The sequence below is a fragment of the Cervus elaphus genome, chromosome 22, assembly GCF_910594005.1.
Source record: "Cervus elaphus chromosome 22, mCerEla1.1, whole genome shotgun sequence".
Lineage (NCBI taxonomy): Eukaryota > Metazoa > Chordata > Mammalia > Artiodactyla > Cervidae > Cervus > Cervus elaphus.
In genome coordinates, this window is record NC_057836.1 from 20,017,335 (window position 1) to 20,033,369 (window position 16,035).

Below are 16,035 nucleotides of genomic sequence, written 5' to 3' on the forward strand. Positions count from 1 at the left end.
CATTTTTTATAAAAGTGAAATCGTATAACAGTAACTATTTTAAAGTGAAAAATTCAGTGAGCTTGACACAATTTCTGTTCACATATTAATAAACACTAGAAGGCTGAGAATATCCCTCCAGTAATTATGGAAATCCCCACTGGGAATATAAATAACATCAATGGGAAAGTTTAAAAGAAAAAAAGAGACAAATCATCACATAAGGAAACTTATTTAGGTTCCAATAATACCTTTTACAGTAATTTCTGAGGAATTGCTGAAAACTGCCAAACAGTCATCATAGAAATAATAAAACATGTTTTGCATTACAAAATGTTAATACCTTAGCCAATAGGACAGGTTACGTTTTTATATTTATTAATCAGATCTTTTTTTGATTGATAGTATTTAAAAAGAGAAATGTTTCTTACCAAAGTAGATTCCCTATAATTTCACGTTATACAAGATTCTCTTAGCGATATGGCAGACATGTTCTCTTGGTTATTTAATTAAAGGAAAAAAAGATGCAATTGGTGGTTTTTAAGATGCTTTTGATCATAATCATGACCATATTGATGAATAAAATGACAAAAAGGTTCTGATTTTAGTAAAGCATTTTTTTTCCTCTTTTTCACTTAGCTATTCAAAATATATTGCTATCTGTGTCTGATACACTGCTAAAAGTGGAAGAATAAGTAGTGAAACACACCATATGAACTCCAGTGGCAGTTTTTAGAACAAAATACAACTCTGGTATAGTCAGAAATTAAGATGTCCTGAAACACCAAGAATTCACAGCTAATCCCAGATAAATAGAATGGCAGAATGAAAATTACTATTGATAGAATGAAAATTCAAGGTCAGGTGTTCTGACTCTATTTCTAGGACTTTAATAATTAGAACACAATACTGATTACCCAATAGACTTGGGGAGTATGGAAATCACAGCCTTCCATCCTGTTTCTCAGCTAAGATTAAAGTTGGCTGAGCTCTCTTGATATTTTTTTCAGCAATTATTTTGACCTCAAATATATCTCTTTTCTCTTTGGATTTATACCCTCCTTAATATCTTACATACTTCTCTCTGATCCTCTACCATTATACTGACAACTTCTTCTCACAAATACTGTATGAATGCACACTACAGAGCTGGTCGTAAATGTCTGACACATGGATCCATACACAGTTGTGAGATGAGTCTTTTTCGGTAACTGTGCTTCTGATTTGAAACCTGTTAAAATAAAACACAGTATAATAATTAGAACAAACATAGGGAATACTATTAATATCTATTGTCTCCACAATACTGGCATAGTTGGTAAAGATACTGGTGAAAACAGTTTCCAAAGTGTATATTATTGAAAAAGAAAACGTGAATTTAAATTCATTTTTTTCCAAATGGTAGCAAAACCAACCTTCACTATTAAGGCATAAAAAGGACTCAAAAACTTTCTAAGAAATACTACTAGTTGAAAATAAAAAAGAAAAACCATTTAACACTTTATAATATTAAATTATAATACATAATAATTCTTTACTTATCTTTCAACCTTTTACCTAGAGGTATACTTATTAAATAAAGTAGCAGTTTAGTAAAATTATTATTGGGTACATTTAGTGAGTAGACAAAGTAGAAGAGTTCTTGCTGACGGTGACTGAGAACTAAGTGAAGAATCACAGATATCAAGGCCATTGAAAAGCAATTCAAACCACTCTCTATATTTAAAAAAATGTTTAATATTTTATTTATTTGGCTGCTCCAAGTCTTAGCTGTGGCATATAGTCTCTTTGCTTGCAACACGTGAAGTCTTAGTTGCGACATATCTAGTTCTCTGACCAGGGATTGAATCTGGGGCCCCTGCACTGGGAATGTAGAGTCTTAGCCACTGGACCACCAGGGAAGACCCTGTATTTTTTAATGAACCCTGAAGGTTGTATTGTGTTGCAACATAATAATAGACAATTATGAGAATTACCATGAATAAATAGAAGCATGGCTCTGTTCTATTTGTCCTTAGTTTCCTAAAGGAGGAGTGTCAGTTAATTAGTCAAGCTCAAAGGGCATCCCTGAGCCTCAGTGTAAAAGCTGAGGTCTGGTACTCTTCAACCTGCACATCTATCTCTTCTTGGTCCTGAGGATGGAGGAATGAGAGAATTCTTCTGTTGAAATAATTAAGCCAAGGTCATGAAACAACTTTGATCCAGTCTCAGGGAAAATTCTGGCCAGTGTTCTTCTCCAAAATATCTTTTTGATATCTAAGAGATTTTGGAGAATGTACAGAGCCAGATTAAAATGACTGTCACTGATGAGTAGTTACATATCAAAATGTTAATTTGGACCTATTCTTATGACTTTCAGGAGTCCACTAGTCAGTTTTTAAAATAGCAAATGAAAACTCAACACAAACAAGTGCTATAGAGAAGTAAGATATATATTTTGTCAAGATCGTTGATTAATAAATTCAATGTGCTTGGCCAAAGTGAGATAGTTGAGTGGTATAAAATCAAAGTGTGATCATACTTAGCAGTTTGTACTATTCACACCCAATAGTGCTTGCCAGAAGCAAATGAAAAGCCACTCTGCAAAATTCAAATTAATTCTACAAAAGTTTAAGATATGTTAAATGCATTAACACCAACAACAAAAACCTCAGGCATCGACGAAAACAAATAAATAAATGAATAAAAATTAGAAGAAAAATACAACTTTCCCAGTGGTCCACTGGTTAAGCCTCCATGTTCTCAATACAAGGACCCCAGATTCGATTCCTGTTTGAGAAACTAGACCCAACATGCCACAACTAAGTGTTCGCATGCATACTGTAACTAAAAAGAACCCTCATGTCACAATGAAGACCCCACCCAATCAAATAAATAAATGTTTTTAATTAGAAGAAAAAGATAAGAGAAACAGATACACATGAATGTAAAACACTAGGTTATCAAACATAAATATTAAAGCAACTATACAGTGTATTCTGGGAGTTAAAAGACAATATTGAGAATGTTTTGGAAAAGCTAAGAATTATAAATTGCAACTGGATAGATTTGAGAAATTATAAAACTGAAAAATTCATTAAACAAAGTTAAAAGCAATTAAGAGGCTTTTAACAGCAGTTTAACTGAAGAAGAGGAAAAGCAATGAAACTGAAAGATGTATGAGAGGTAAATAGGTTAAAGAAAAAAGACAAAACTATAGGAAAAAAGTAAATGAGACATATAGGATATTGTGAATGGGTCTATAATACATTTAATTGGAATTCTAGAAGAAGGGTAGAAAGTCAGGAAAGAGCAACATTTGAAGTAAGTATGGCTGAAAACTTCAAAGCTGAAAAAAGACTTGAAATTTAAAACTTATATTGCTTTCAAATAATTGACATTTCAAAAACAACAATAAAAATAGAATACATTATAATAATATCTTTGAATGCCTAAGAGAAAAAAGCTACAGATGTCTAATTTTATACACAAAATATTTTTTAGAAAAGTTGAAATAAAGAGTTTTAGACAAGCACAGAGAATTCAACTGTAAAATTTCAGCTCTAAAGGAAATACTCAAATGTATTCTTCAGATTTAAGAAAATGATTCAAAATGGAAAGTAGGAGAGGCAGAGAGGAATAAGAAGCAATGAAAACCATGAATCTGTGGGAAAAATCTAATAAACTGCCTAAATCTCTATTGTTTTCTAGGGCTATATTTTTATTGACTCCAAGATGCCATCAATTGTTGGTTGCCATTTATTTAATTTAATACTGTGAAATAAATGCATCTGAAATGAGAATTTAGCAGAAAACCCTGCAGAAGCTGGAAAACAAAGGACTATTTTGGTGCAGGAGTAAATGAAAAAAAAACTGCAAAACAGAAAAGAGTAACAAATGAAATGTGCATTTCTCAATCTTGCCACTAGGAGGAGTGTTGTTGCCAGTGTTAGTTACTCAGTCGTGTCTGACTACCACACCACAGCCTGTAGCCCACCAGGATCCTCTGTCCATGGAATTTCCCAAGCAAGAAATACTGGAGTGGGTTGCCATTTCCTTCTACAGGGGAGCTTCCCCACCCAGGGATCGAAGCCAGTCTCCTGCACTGCAGGTAGATTCTTTACCATCTGAGCCACCAGGGAAGGTGGAAGGCGGGAGGAAAAAATTATATCCCCAGGATGTTGAACCACAAGCTGCTACTTATAACAGTTTCTCTATCTGAACCCTTGATAAAAGCTTGTGCCAGACACTGTGCCTAGTGATTTTACTTTCATCTCAAAATCTTTAGAGGTAGGAATTATTTTTATTCTCCTTTACAGATTTGGAAAGATTAAGCAATTTATCCAGTTCCACACAGTGAGTGGACCAGACTTAAGCTGAAAACTGACTTCAACGCCCTGCTCTTAACCACAGTTTTACACTGAGCTCCTTCCTGGGAAGCTTCAAACACATGCCTTACTGGTAAGAAAGCTGAGGGACCACTTGTGTTGATATCTTGAAGTGACCACTCAGCACTTTTTGACCTGTGAGTCCTTCTCTATCCTCTTGTTTTGCTTTTTTTTTTTTCCTGGCTCGGTGTCTCTTCCCATCACTATGTTTCTTTTTCTCTCTCTTCCTTACTACGGCCAACAGATTGGATCCTTAACTGTGTGACATGCTCTTACCCCCCTGAGAGAAGGTATGACGCTTTGTCTCTCTGGATACTTACAGGTTAGACAACAAGGTGGAGCCATCCTCCCAGAGCCACGGTTCTTCTGTCCAACGGCGAGAAAGCCCTATCCAGAATGAATGATCAGGTTGGGAAGACACTTGCCTTGATATAAATTCCTGTAAGGAAACATAAATACAAGTCAAGGAGAGAGAGAGAGAGACAGTGAAGGACAGAGATGACAGAGACAGAGAAGATACAGAGAAAGACTGTTAGGAGATTTTGAGAGACAGAGATTGAATCACCTTGATGGAGGATGCATGCATATACTGGCATCAACCTAGATAGACGTGCCAGTTCTTGAATGCCACTCACTGTCTCAAAATGCATATCTCATTTTTTCAGAGTCGTTATCATTTAATTTTCCAACAAAGAATAGATCCTTCTTTTATGTATAGCTGTCCAGCTTTCCCAGAACGACTTATTGAAAAGATTGTCTTCTCTGCATTGTATATTCCTGGCTCTTTTGTCATAGATTAGGTGACCATAGGTGCATGGGTTTACTTCTGGGCTTTTCATCCTATTCCATTGATCTACATTTCTGCTTTGGTGCCAGCACCATACTATCTTGATGACTGTATAGTCTGAAGTCAGGGAGCCTGATTCCTCCTGCTGTTTTTTCTTCTCAAGATTGCTTTGGCTCTTTGGGGTCTTTTGTGTTTCCATACAAATTGCAAAAATCTTCTACTTTTGTGAAAAGTGCTATTTGTAATTTAATAGGAAAATTTCATTGAATCTGTAGATTGTTTTGGGTAGTATAGTTATGTTCACAGTACTAGTCTTCCAATTCAAGAACATGGTGTGTCTTTCCATCTGTTTGTATCATCTTTGATTTCTTTCACCAGTGTCTTATAGTTTGCTGAGTACAGGTTTTTTGCCTCCATAGGTAGGTTTATTCTGAGGTATTATCCTTTCTGTTGCAATGGTAAATGAAATTAGAACACTCCCTAACTCTATACATAAAAATAAACTCAAAATGGATTAAAAACCTGAATGTAAGGCAGAACACTGTAAAAGTTTTAAGAGAAAAGCGTAGGCAGAACACTCTTTGACATAAATAGCAGCAAGATCTTTTTTAACCCACCTTCTAGAGTAATGAAAATAAAAGCATATGAAAATAGATAATAAATGAGACCTAATTAAACTTAAAGCTTTTGCACCACAGAGGGAGCCATAAGCAAGACAAAAAGACAGTCCTTTGAGTGGTAAAAAATATTTCCATACAAAACAACTGACAAGGGATTGATCTCCAAAATATACAAACAGCTCGTGCAACCCAATATCAAAACAACAGACAACAAAATAAAATGGGCATAAAACCTAGAGAGACATTTCTCCAAAGAAGACATACAAATGGCCAACAAATCCATGTAAAGATGTTTAACATCACTATTAGAGAAATGCAATTCAAAACTACAATGAGGTGTCAGAGGTGACACCAGTCAGAAGGGCCATCATCAAAAAACTACAAACAATAAATTCTAGAGAGGTTGTGGAGAGAATGGAACCCTCCTACACTGTTGGTAGGAATGTAAATTGGTACAGCCACTGTGGAGAACAGTATGGAAGTTTCTCAAAAAACTTGAAGTAGAACTACCATATAACCCAGCAATACCAATGCTGGACATATACCCAGAAAAAACTGTAATTCGAAATGACACATGCACCTCAATGTTCGTTGCAGCACTATTTGGAATAGCCAGGACATAATGGCAACCTAAGTTTCCATCAACAGAGAAATGGATAAAGAAGATGTGGCACATTAAAACAATGGCATATCACTCAGCTATAAAGATGAATGAAATAGTGCCACTGGCAGAGACATGGATGGACTTAGAGACTGTCATAGACAGTGAAGTAAGTCAGAAAGAGAAAAATAAGTATCATATAATGTTGTTTACATGGGGAATCTGGACAAGGTGATACAGATAAACATATGTGCAAAGAAGAAGTAGAGACACAGACATAGAGAACAAATTTAAGAATACCAAGGGGGAAAGGAGAGTGGGATGAACTGGGAGATTGGGATATATATATATATATATATTTATATATATAAAAGTAAGTAAGTGTTAGTCACTCAGTCGTGCCTGGCTCTTTGTGACCCCATGGACTGCAGCCCATCAGGCTCCTCTGTCCATGAGATTTTCCAGGTAAGGATACTGGAGTGGGTAGCCATTTCCTTCTCCAGGGGATCTTCCCAACCCAGGGATCGAACCCGGGTCTCCTGCAGTGCAGGCGGATTCTTTACCGACTGAGCTACAAGGGAAGCCCTATATATAAATATATGCACACACTCGTGCTCAGTGCTTGTGTTCACTCAGTCGTGTCCGTCTCTTTGCGACCCCATGGACTGTAGCTTGCTGAGCTCCTCTGCCCATGGGAGTCTCCAGGCAAGAATACTGGAGTGGGTGGCCATACCCTTCTCCAGAGGATCTTCCCAACCCAGGGAACCCGGGTCTCCTGCATCTTCAGCGTCCCAGGCAGATTCTTTAGCACTGAACCGCCAGGGGAGTCCCATACATACACTCCTATGTATAAAACAGATGACTAATGAGAACCTACTGTGTAGCACAGGGAGCTCTACTCAGTGCTCTGTGGTGACCTAAATGGGGAGGAAATCTCAAAAAAGCAGACTCTGTTTGTTTCATAGCAGAAACTAACACAGCATCCTAAAGCAGCTATACTCCAATAAAATTTAATATAAATAAATAAATAAATCCTTGATGTCAAAATTGTGTTGCCTGCATTCAATCTACCAGAATAAATCCAAGAACGACAGAGTCTGTAGACCATGTTCATGGATGACGGGCTACTATCATCTCCACAATTTTAATTGAAAGTGTAAGTTTACATAACCTTTGTCAAGGAATGCTTCTCAGAGTTAGATGACTATCAAACAGTCTAGTTCTACCTCATGGCTTATGAATAAGTAACCTAGTGGTTAATGATCATATTTGAATTGTTGACAAATGTAACTCAACAAAGTGGCAATTACAGGAAGGTGTAAAAGCCAGACAGACTTCCAGTGCCATCCCCCCCCCCTTTTTTTTTTTTTTGCCATACATCTATTTCCATTAACTTTTATGTCAACTACAACTGTGGGGAAAACAAAACAGAAAAACAAAAAATGAGAGTAGTAAAAGTAAGTATAAAAGATGTAGGTTGTTTAGATTTGTATTGTAGAATATTTCCTGACTATTAACTCCTCCTCATAGCTCATCTTAGTTCTATCCTTCATGCAAGATGTGTTGTAAGTTGCTCTTTTTCTGTGCAACTTTTATGTCTACAGGAATTTCTCTCTCTGAATTTCTATGGCATTTGGTGCCAATATGAGATATTTAACTTTTAACAGCTGTTGAATTGTTTCTATTTTCTTAAAAATTATTTTAGCATTGCTAAAAGTTTACTTTTAAACCTCTTTGCCTTTCCTAGTATCTTGAAAGGAATAAATTATTTATAAATGCATGTTATCATAGCTTGATAATTATGGTGATAAGGGGAAGAACCTTCTTTTTCACTGTACCACATTTAAAACCTAAAATCCAAACCCACAAAAATGAGTGTGGCTTGATTATTAGAGTCAACTTGGAGTTGTGTTTAAAGGATTTATTTTAAAGTGAAATGTACTGGAGTGGGTTGTCATTTCCTTCCCAATCCAGGGATCAAACCTGGGTCTCCTGCATTACAGGTGAATTCTTTGCCAATTGAGCTAGCAGGGAAACCCAAAATGTGTTCATATTTTAATTAATCAAAAAGAAAACATGTATTATATACTTTACTCAACATATGCTATTATTATAATTATGGAGAAGATGTAAAATTACTTTCTTTTAGGGAAAATAGTTATCTGGAACCTACCTCTACTTTTCTGCTCAGTATAGACCACAGATATTACAACCACAATCTACACTTACCAACTCTTTTGAGCTGTCTATCTTCAGGAGATTAGAGCCCAGTTGAAAGCATCGTCTTTTACTTCCATCCCAGGAATCTAATGGTGTGCTAAATAGATAACAGCTGTCCTCATGTGTGATCCAGTTAGGGGGACAAGAGCTAGAGAAAACTCCTGGAAATAAAAGACAAATACAATGAGGTTCATACTATGAATGGTACTTCAGTACAGGTACCATTCTTCCTAAGGACATAGTAATCAATGAATTGCCATGAATATATTTCATTTTCAATTCGAACTATACAGATATGACCTTACAGAAGGGATCATATTAAAACCCCTTATTCACTTACAGCTAAAAAATAACTGAGTGACTATAATGTTTTAGACTATCAACTCTCCTTTCTTTCTTGTCTTGTCTTCCATGCCTTCACAGTCAGCTCAAAACTCCTTTTCTCCATGATAACTCTCAAAACAAATCAATGCAATATCAGTCATTGAGATATACAGTATTTTCATGTTGACTTATTTTACAGGTGTGACATCTATTTCAGAATGCAATTCGCCAAATAAGAAAAGTGTAAGAGCACGCATTCACATTACAGAGTAATGTGATAAAGACAGTGAAGAGGTATGTGTCCAGAGATGGAAAATTGAAATTCAAATATTGTCATACTCAATAATGGTGCAATTAGGAATTAAAGTCTAGTGTATACAAAATTGTAATCAAATCAATTAATTTGTATGATTAAAGAAAAATTTAACTGGTTTTCAGAAACATATTTATTAGGTTTATAGATATTAAACATATCTATGAACCTTTAAATTCTTAGCAACACTTTCCCTTCTTTCCTTTTTCTATTCCTTTTTTTTTTTTTCACCTTTTCTGGTGTCCTATTCCCTATATTAACTATACCACTTTAAAATGTCTATTCCCTATGGTGTGAGAACACATTATGTTCCTTCAAATCAAATTACACAAACCTTTAAAAGCTTAAGTATGTGAAAAATTAGTGATTTTAGAAAAATCCAACTAAGTTGGAGAGTCAACTAAGTTCATAAGGTATTTATGCTATCACTTTGTAATCTGGATCTCCTGCATTGCAGGCAGATACTTTACTATCTGAGTCCCTAGGGAAGCCCTTGTATATTACAGAGGACTTATTTTACTGAGGTAATATTGCTATGGGCTTTATTTGAATGCAGAATCACCACATGTAAAAGTACTTTCTTCATTCCCTGCTCCAAGCCTTAGTACCAAAAATTAACCCTTCTGAATCAAGGACCTTATTAATCCTTATTCTTCCCTTGCCTGTGGTCCTGAGAGCCTTGGTAGGTATCACACTGTCTTCTAAAGATGATTGTGTGGGTTGACTCTGGTTGTCTTTATTTCTTGATGGAATGCTGTCACTCTTCAACAGGTTGTTCCCTGAACTGGATCTCCAAATACCTTCATATACCAACAACAATAGTAATGACAGAAAAAAAAAGTCATTTTTACTATGTTTGAGAATTAAAATCCAAAAACCTACATTTTTGTTGGAATATAAAGGGATGCATTCTTGATTAGTGATAAATAGATAATACATTGCTGATGGAGAGGTGGAGATAGATGGGAGATAGATAGGTGATAGCTGTCTATCTTGAATAGATGGAAAAAAGAAATAACTTCCATGAAGAAGATTTAATGCAAAAGAGATAAATGAAGTAGATAGAAGGATGGGGGGAAAGTAAGAGGCAAATGGAATATAGTCCTTTGGTACCATGATAGATTTGAAATAGTAATAAATCATCTTTATTATATTATTTTAAAAATGAAAGTTCCTTGAGAATCTGCCAGGTGCCTGTAACATAGAATGTATTCAATAAACACATGACTAGTTAAGAAATCTTTCATACTTTCATATACCCTCTTCAAAGGCACAATAATACTTTATCCAAAATGGAATGCATGAATGATAAAATCTAAGGAAATGTATTCATCCGTTATAAAATACCTACTTAGAATTTCATAAGTGCTTTGAGTATTTCCTGATATTATCCAAAGGAGTTTAAAGATCAGGTGTAAAACAATTTCCTTAAATCATGAGATGTAAAAAAATAGCTTAAATTCTTTAGGGAATTTATCTCTTAGGAAGATAAGCACCAATTGCGCTTCCTTCACCTCCACTGGTTTCCTTCCATTAATTTATCCTAGGAATTCCGCAGCTTTGAAACCAGCTATTCAAGGAGATCTTGCACATAGGAGTATGAGTTATCAAGACAGATTGCCTGCATTTCTAATCACGGTCCTAATGTTAACTAGTTTATGACCCTAGAAATAAAGTTAGAACTAATAGCATCAATTCAAAGGGTCTGTATTCAGATCCGGTTAGATTATATTATGCTCTTAAAAGAGTGTCTGGGGGAATTCCCTGGTAGTCCAGAGGTTAAGACTTCACTTTACAGTGTAGGGGGTATGAGTTCTATCCCTGGTCTGGGAACTAAGATCCCACATGCCTTAGGGCCAAAAAACCAAAACATAAAACAGAAGCAACATTGTAACAAATTGAATAAAGACTTTAAAAATGGTCCACATTTAAAAAAAAAATATTTCCTTAAAAGTGTGTCTGAAACATCATAAATGCTTGTTAAATGTCTGTTGCTGTTCATCTTCCCCACCACTACTTACCTGAGGTACTCAGGACCACAATTATCACCAGCATCACTGAGCATAAAATGCCCAGAGTCACAGCAATCAGATGGCAATGAGAGGATACAGCACAAAGTCCTACAAAGTCAAAGGGAGCAGAAACTGAACCAAGAAACAGGATGATAAATCACTGAGCACTTCAGTTCTACAGTTCATCAAAATCTGATACCCAGATAACCTACTCATCTAGGGTTAGTCTGAATTTTTCTCCCTCTTTAGTGTACCTCTTCAGGGTCAGCAACTGTAATTTGAGCCCAGTGCCTTGAGAGCTATGCACTCCTAATTTCAGCTCCACATTGATATCTATAGGTCTTGACACTACCAGGATTCCCATCCATTCTTAGAAGAGACAGCTGAATGTAGCAGAAATAACACTGGTTAGGAAGGGTAATCTTCCTCTTTCACTTATTTCTTGCCTGTCGTTTGGCAAATTACTTCCTCCATTTTTCCATTTCTCTTTGTGAAAAATTAGGGTAATGGTACATCAAAGAATGACTGTGGGATTTAACACAAGTAAAAGCATCTAGTTTAGAGACTAGCACCGTATAGGCAACTCACAGTTTGTCCACACACACCTATAATCACACACATGCCTTCCTATCTCTTGCTTCACCATGTTTTTCCAGAATTCCCCGATAGGTTGCCCAAGAAAACAAAACAGTGTGACAAGAGGAAAATAATTGTGCAATGGGAATGACCAGAAAGCAGAAGAGAGCAAACGCTGATGTCAAAACCTGTGAATAATCTCTTTCTTGATAACAGGAAACTCACTTTATATTAATATCACCACATCAAGACTGAGAATAAGCAATAAGAGCATTTCAGGGAACTGTCAAATGGAAGAATCATAGAGGAGATTAAATTGCTCACTCAGTGAAGAGAGAAATCTTTTAATGCCCTTCTCCAGATTTCACTTTTTTTACATAATGTCTAAGATTCATGTCCCCATAATGGAGTCTTTTATCTAACTCATATATATATGAGTTATACACTGTATAACAGTTCACTGTTATACAAAGAACATTTTTAGTTTAAAATTTTTTTTCCAAATCAATCTTATGATACACATAAAAAAATCAGATTTGGGATTCTAAACCATATGACTTATTTTATTTTTAATTAAACTTTTTATTTTGTATTGGAATATGGCTTCCCTGGTGGCTCAGTGGTAAAGAATCTGCCTGCAATGCAGTAGCCATGGGAGACATGGGTTCGATCTCTGAGTGGGGAGTATTCTTGTCTGGGAAATCCCATGGACATAGGAGCTTGGTGGGCTACAGTCCATGGAGTTGCAAAGAATTGGATACCATTGAGCGACTAAGCACAAAAAAATGAAGTATACTGAAGTATAGTCAGTTAACAATGTTGTGATATTTCAGGTGGACAGCAAAGAGACTAAGCAATACTTACACATGTATCCATTCTCCCCTGAGCTCCCTCCAGTTCAGGCTTCCACATAACATTGAACAGAGTTCCCTGTGCCATATCGTAGGTTCTTATTATCTAAACCCTGGCTTCTGACTTCCCTTTGGCCTTTTTCAAAAATTCTGAGTTGTTTTTCCTGTCTTCTTTCTTTTCTTTTCTGACTCCAATATCCTGATGTTGTTCATATGCACTTCTTTAAATTTCCTTAACCTTCGTTCTACAGTTTACTTTTTTCTATCAAACAAGTCACTCCTATTGAAATTTCTTCATCTTTGCATTTCATCACATTTATCACCAACTCCTTACTTTTGAAGCGTCTGTCTCTATAGAACAGAGAAAGTGTGGGTATTTTCTATCATCATTATAATTAGCTTCAATGCAGTTGATCTCCACTCCAGTACTCTTGCCTGGAAAATCCCATGGATGGAGAAGCATGGTAGGCTACAAGTCCATGGGGTTGCAAAGAGTCTGACACGACTGAGCCACTTCAGGGGCACTGACCCTCCCCACAGTCAAAAATCCCCCTATACATTATAGCTGGTCCTCTATATTTGCAGTTTCTCCATATCCACAGTTTGACATCCATGGATTCAACCAACTACAGATCGTCTAGTAGTGTGCTATTTACTTTTTAAAAACATTCATGTATAAGCAAATCTGTGTGGTTCAAACCCATGTTATCCAAGGATCAACTACGCTAGTAATTAGCCATTGAATGGTTTCCCAGAGAACAGTCTTAGTGCCCATTCAAATTATCTTCAGTGACTTCTGAAAACCTTTTAAAGTAAAAGCCTGGAAAACCAGAAGTCTGTCCAACTTTTTCCACTTCCAGTTTTAGTTATAAGAGTGTGAATGTTGAAGTCAGAAACAAAAAGATATACCTTTCTCTGAGACTACAGATCTCCTGGTGATGTTGCGAGAGCTGAAGTCTAATTGAGTATATCCATCTTCATCCAAATTTTCTACCGAAGATTGGTATTCCATTGTTCTACTGAGTTCCTGAATTGACACAGCATCTGAAAGCTTTCTTCTCTCTCCTAAGACAACTGCCTGTGGACAAAAGAGGATCTGTGAGTCAAGTCATGTGGGAGACGCATTTACTAGGCTTAAACAAGTTGAGCTAAAGTAGTCCAACCAGATACCCAGAAGCAGGAAATGAAAAACTATACTGTGGTAATTTCCCATTGGTACCTTTAGATCCTGTTTCAGAGACTGATGACTCTTCAGAAGATTTATAAGGTAGGACTTCCCTAGTGGCTCAGTGGTAAAGAATCCACCTGCCAATGCAGGAGACATGGGTTCAGTCCCTGATCCAGGAAGATTCCACATGCTAAGGAGCAACTAAGCCCCCCTATCATAACTGATGAGCCTGTGCTCTAGAGCCCATGCTCTGCAACAAGAGAAGCCACTGCAATGAGAAGCCCGCACACAGCAGCTAGAGAGTAGTCTCTGCTCTCTGCAACTAGAGAAAAGCCTGTGCAGCCATGAAGACCCAGTGTAGCTAGAAATAAATAAAGTAAAATAAAATTTTAATTATTTAAAAAATCATAAGGTAGCACAATAGATAGATCTTTGTTTCAGACCAATAAAAAAATAAAACCAATTAATGTTTTATGCTGCTTTCATTATTCTCACATCTGAATTGGACATCATTAAAGGATTTGGCCTGTGTAAACCTAAAACAATTTTAGTTCCTTGAGTGCACCAATACTGTATTATAACCATTCATTCATTCATGTACTGGCTCTATCAGTAAACATTTATCAAATGCCCATATTTTAAATTGACAGTAGCTGGGGATAAAAGGATCAATGACACCTGTGAAGAAGTTCCCTGAGTAATAGAGCAAACCCACAAATGGGTGTACGGAGGATACCATAGATGGGTATATGGAGGATGCCATAAGGAGGTACATTGTTGTAACAACAGAGAGAAGAAGCAAATCTCTTCAGCGCTTGTCAGAGGTTAAAGATACAAAGTAGAAAATTACTTATTCAATAAGGAGCTTAATACTATCCATTGCACATGTGTTCTTATACAATCTCAGTTTTCCAATAAGTCTAGGAGGTAGGCACCTATAAACTAGTCCTATTTTTTTTTAAAGCATAGTTGATTTACAATGTTGTGTTAGTTTATCATTTACAACAATGTGACTCAGCTTTATATATATATATATATAAGATATGCATATAATATGTTATTTTTCATAATATTTTCCATTACGGTTTATTACAAGATATTGAATATACTTCCCTGAGCTATACAGTAAGACCTTGTTGTTTAGTCTTCTTTTCAAAACTGAGACATAGAAATTTTAGTCCCTTGTTTAGTTTTAAGAAGCTAATACAAATATCGATGCAAGGAATCAAACCAAACTTTACTCTTCCTGCAAAACTCATGATCTTTCCTGTTATGCTACACTGCCTCCTTCACCATTCTGTACACTTGTATTGCAAGTAACAGCTTATGGAGAATTCAGGAAATGAAATATTGTGTTACATGCTTAATGTTTCCTCTTTTCCAATTTCCACAGAAATGCCCAAGTTAATGAGATATGGAAAACACTTGTCATTGCTAGAAACTAGAGAGAGGTACCATCTGTTCACAAGAGTTGGAGGCAGGCAGAAAGAAGGAGACATCTGGTTGTTATCAAAGATAAAGCCAGACTTCATTAAAGCAGTTAGGACAGTAATTATTTCAATAGTACAGTTACAACAGAGAAGAGGGCCCAGAATAAACTGAACTCAACTTCCCCAAAACAGAAGACAAGAGACTTTTTAAAGGCTGGAGTGTGCTAAGGAAAAGGCTCTCAGGGTTAATCCATGTGACTAGACCATTCAGATTTGTTAATTGCTGCTTCTTCAGAAGAGAAACAAACTTCCCTTTCTGACAGGAAACAGTGGTTGGTGTTGAAGCAAGGTTGTGCCCCTACCCAAGTTAGACACTTTCCTCCCTCCCATGGGAACTGGGCATGTTATCTTCCTAACTCACTGGACGTTTGCTTTCAGAGATGGCTGTCAGGAACCTGAAGAACGTTTTAGGTGGTAGATTTACATCTCAAAGGGCAGATAGAGGACTTTAATTGCAGGATTTCTGAAGTAACTGCTCTACGAGGGGTTTCAGGGGTCTCTCTGTTTATCACCAAGTTTTAACTGGAACAAGCAGTAAATTCTCCTGGAAACATTGAGTTTTCTCAAGCAGGCATTTAAAAGGGACCTGGGATCATTCCAGGACACAGCCTTAAACTGCTGGAAGCCGTTAGAGTCTGTCAAATCCCTTAGTGCAGAGGTTTGGATAGAATTGTTCTATTCTAAGAGTTCTACAGTTCTCATCAATACATAGCAAAATGGAAGAGAG

The 16,035-nt window shown here is 36.3% G+C and overlaps 1 protein-coding gene across 4 annotated transcripts; it reads right to left on the minus strand.

Moving 5' to 3' along the window:
- Positions 1 to 195: 195 nt before the first annotated feature.
- On the minus strand, positions 196 to 13,766 carry CLEC7A (C-type lectin domain containing 7A). 4 transcript variants are annotated; one of them, XM_043882100.1, is made up of 6 exons: positions 13,560 to 13,766; positions 11,233 to 11,331; positions 9,874 to 10,011; positions 8,584 to 8,735; positions 4,667 to 4,785; positions 196 to 1,210 (listed from the first exon to the last, which is right to left on the minus strand). In XM_043882100.1, exons 1-6 carry the CDS (start codon positions 13,660 to 13,662, stop codon positions 1,078 to 1,080), a joined length of 744 nt encoding a protein of 247 aa, XP_043738035.1. In that variant the 5' UTR covers positions 13,663 to 13,766; the 3' UTR covers positions 196 to 1,077. The 4 variants fall into 4 exon arrangements, with proteins under 4 accessions (XP_043738035.1, XP_043738034.1, XP_043738036.1 ...); XM_043882099.1 differs by lacking the exon at positions 9,874 to 10,011 and having other exon boundaries at positions 13,560 to 13,728; XM_043882101.1 differs by lacking the exon at positions 4,667 to 4,785 and having other exon boundaries at positions 13,560 to 13,728.
- Positions 13,767 to 16,035: the final 2,269 nt, after the last annotated feature.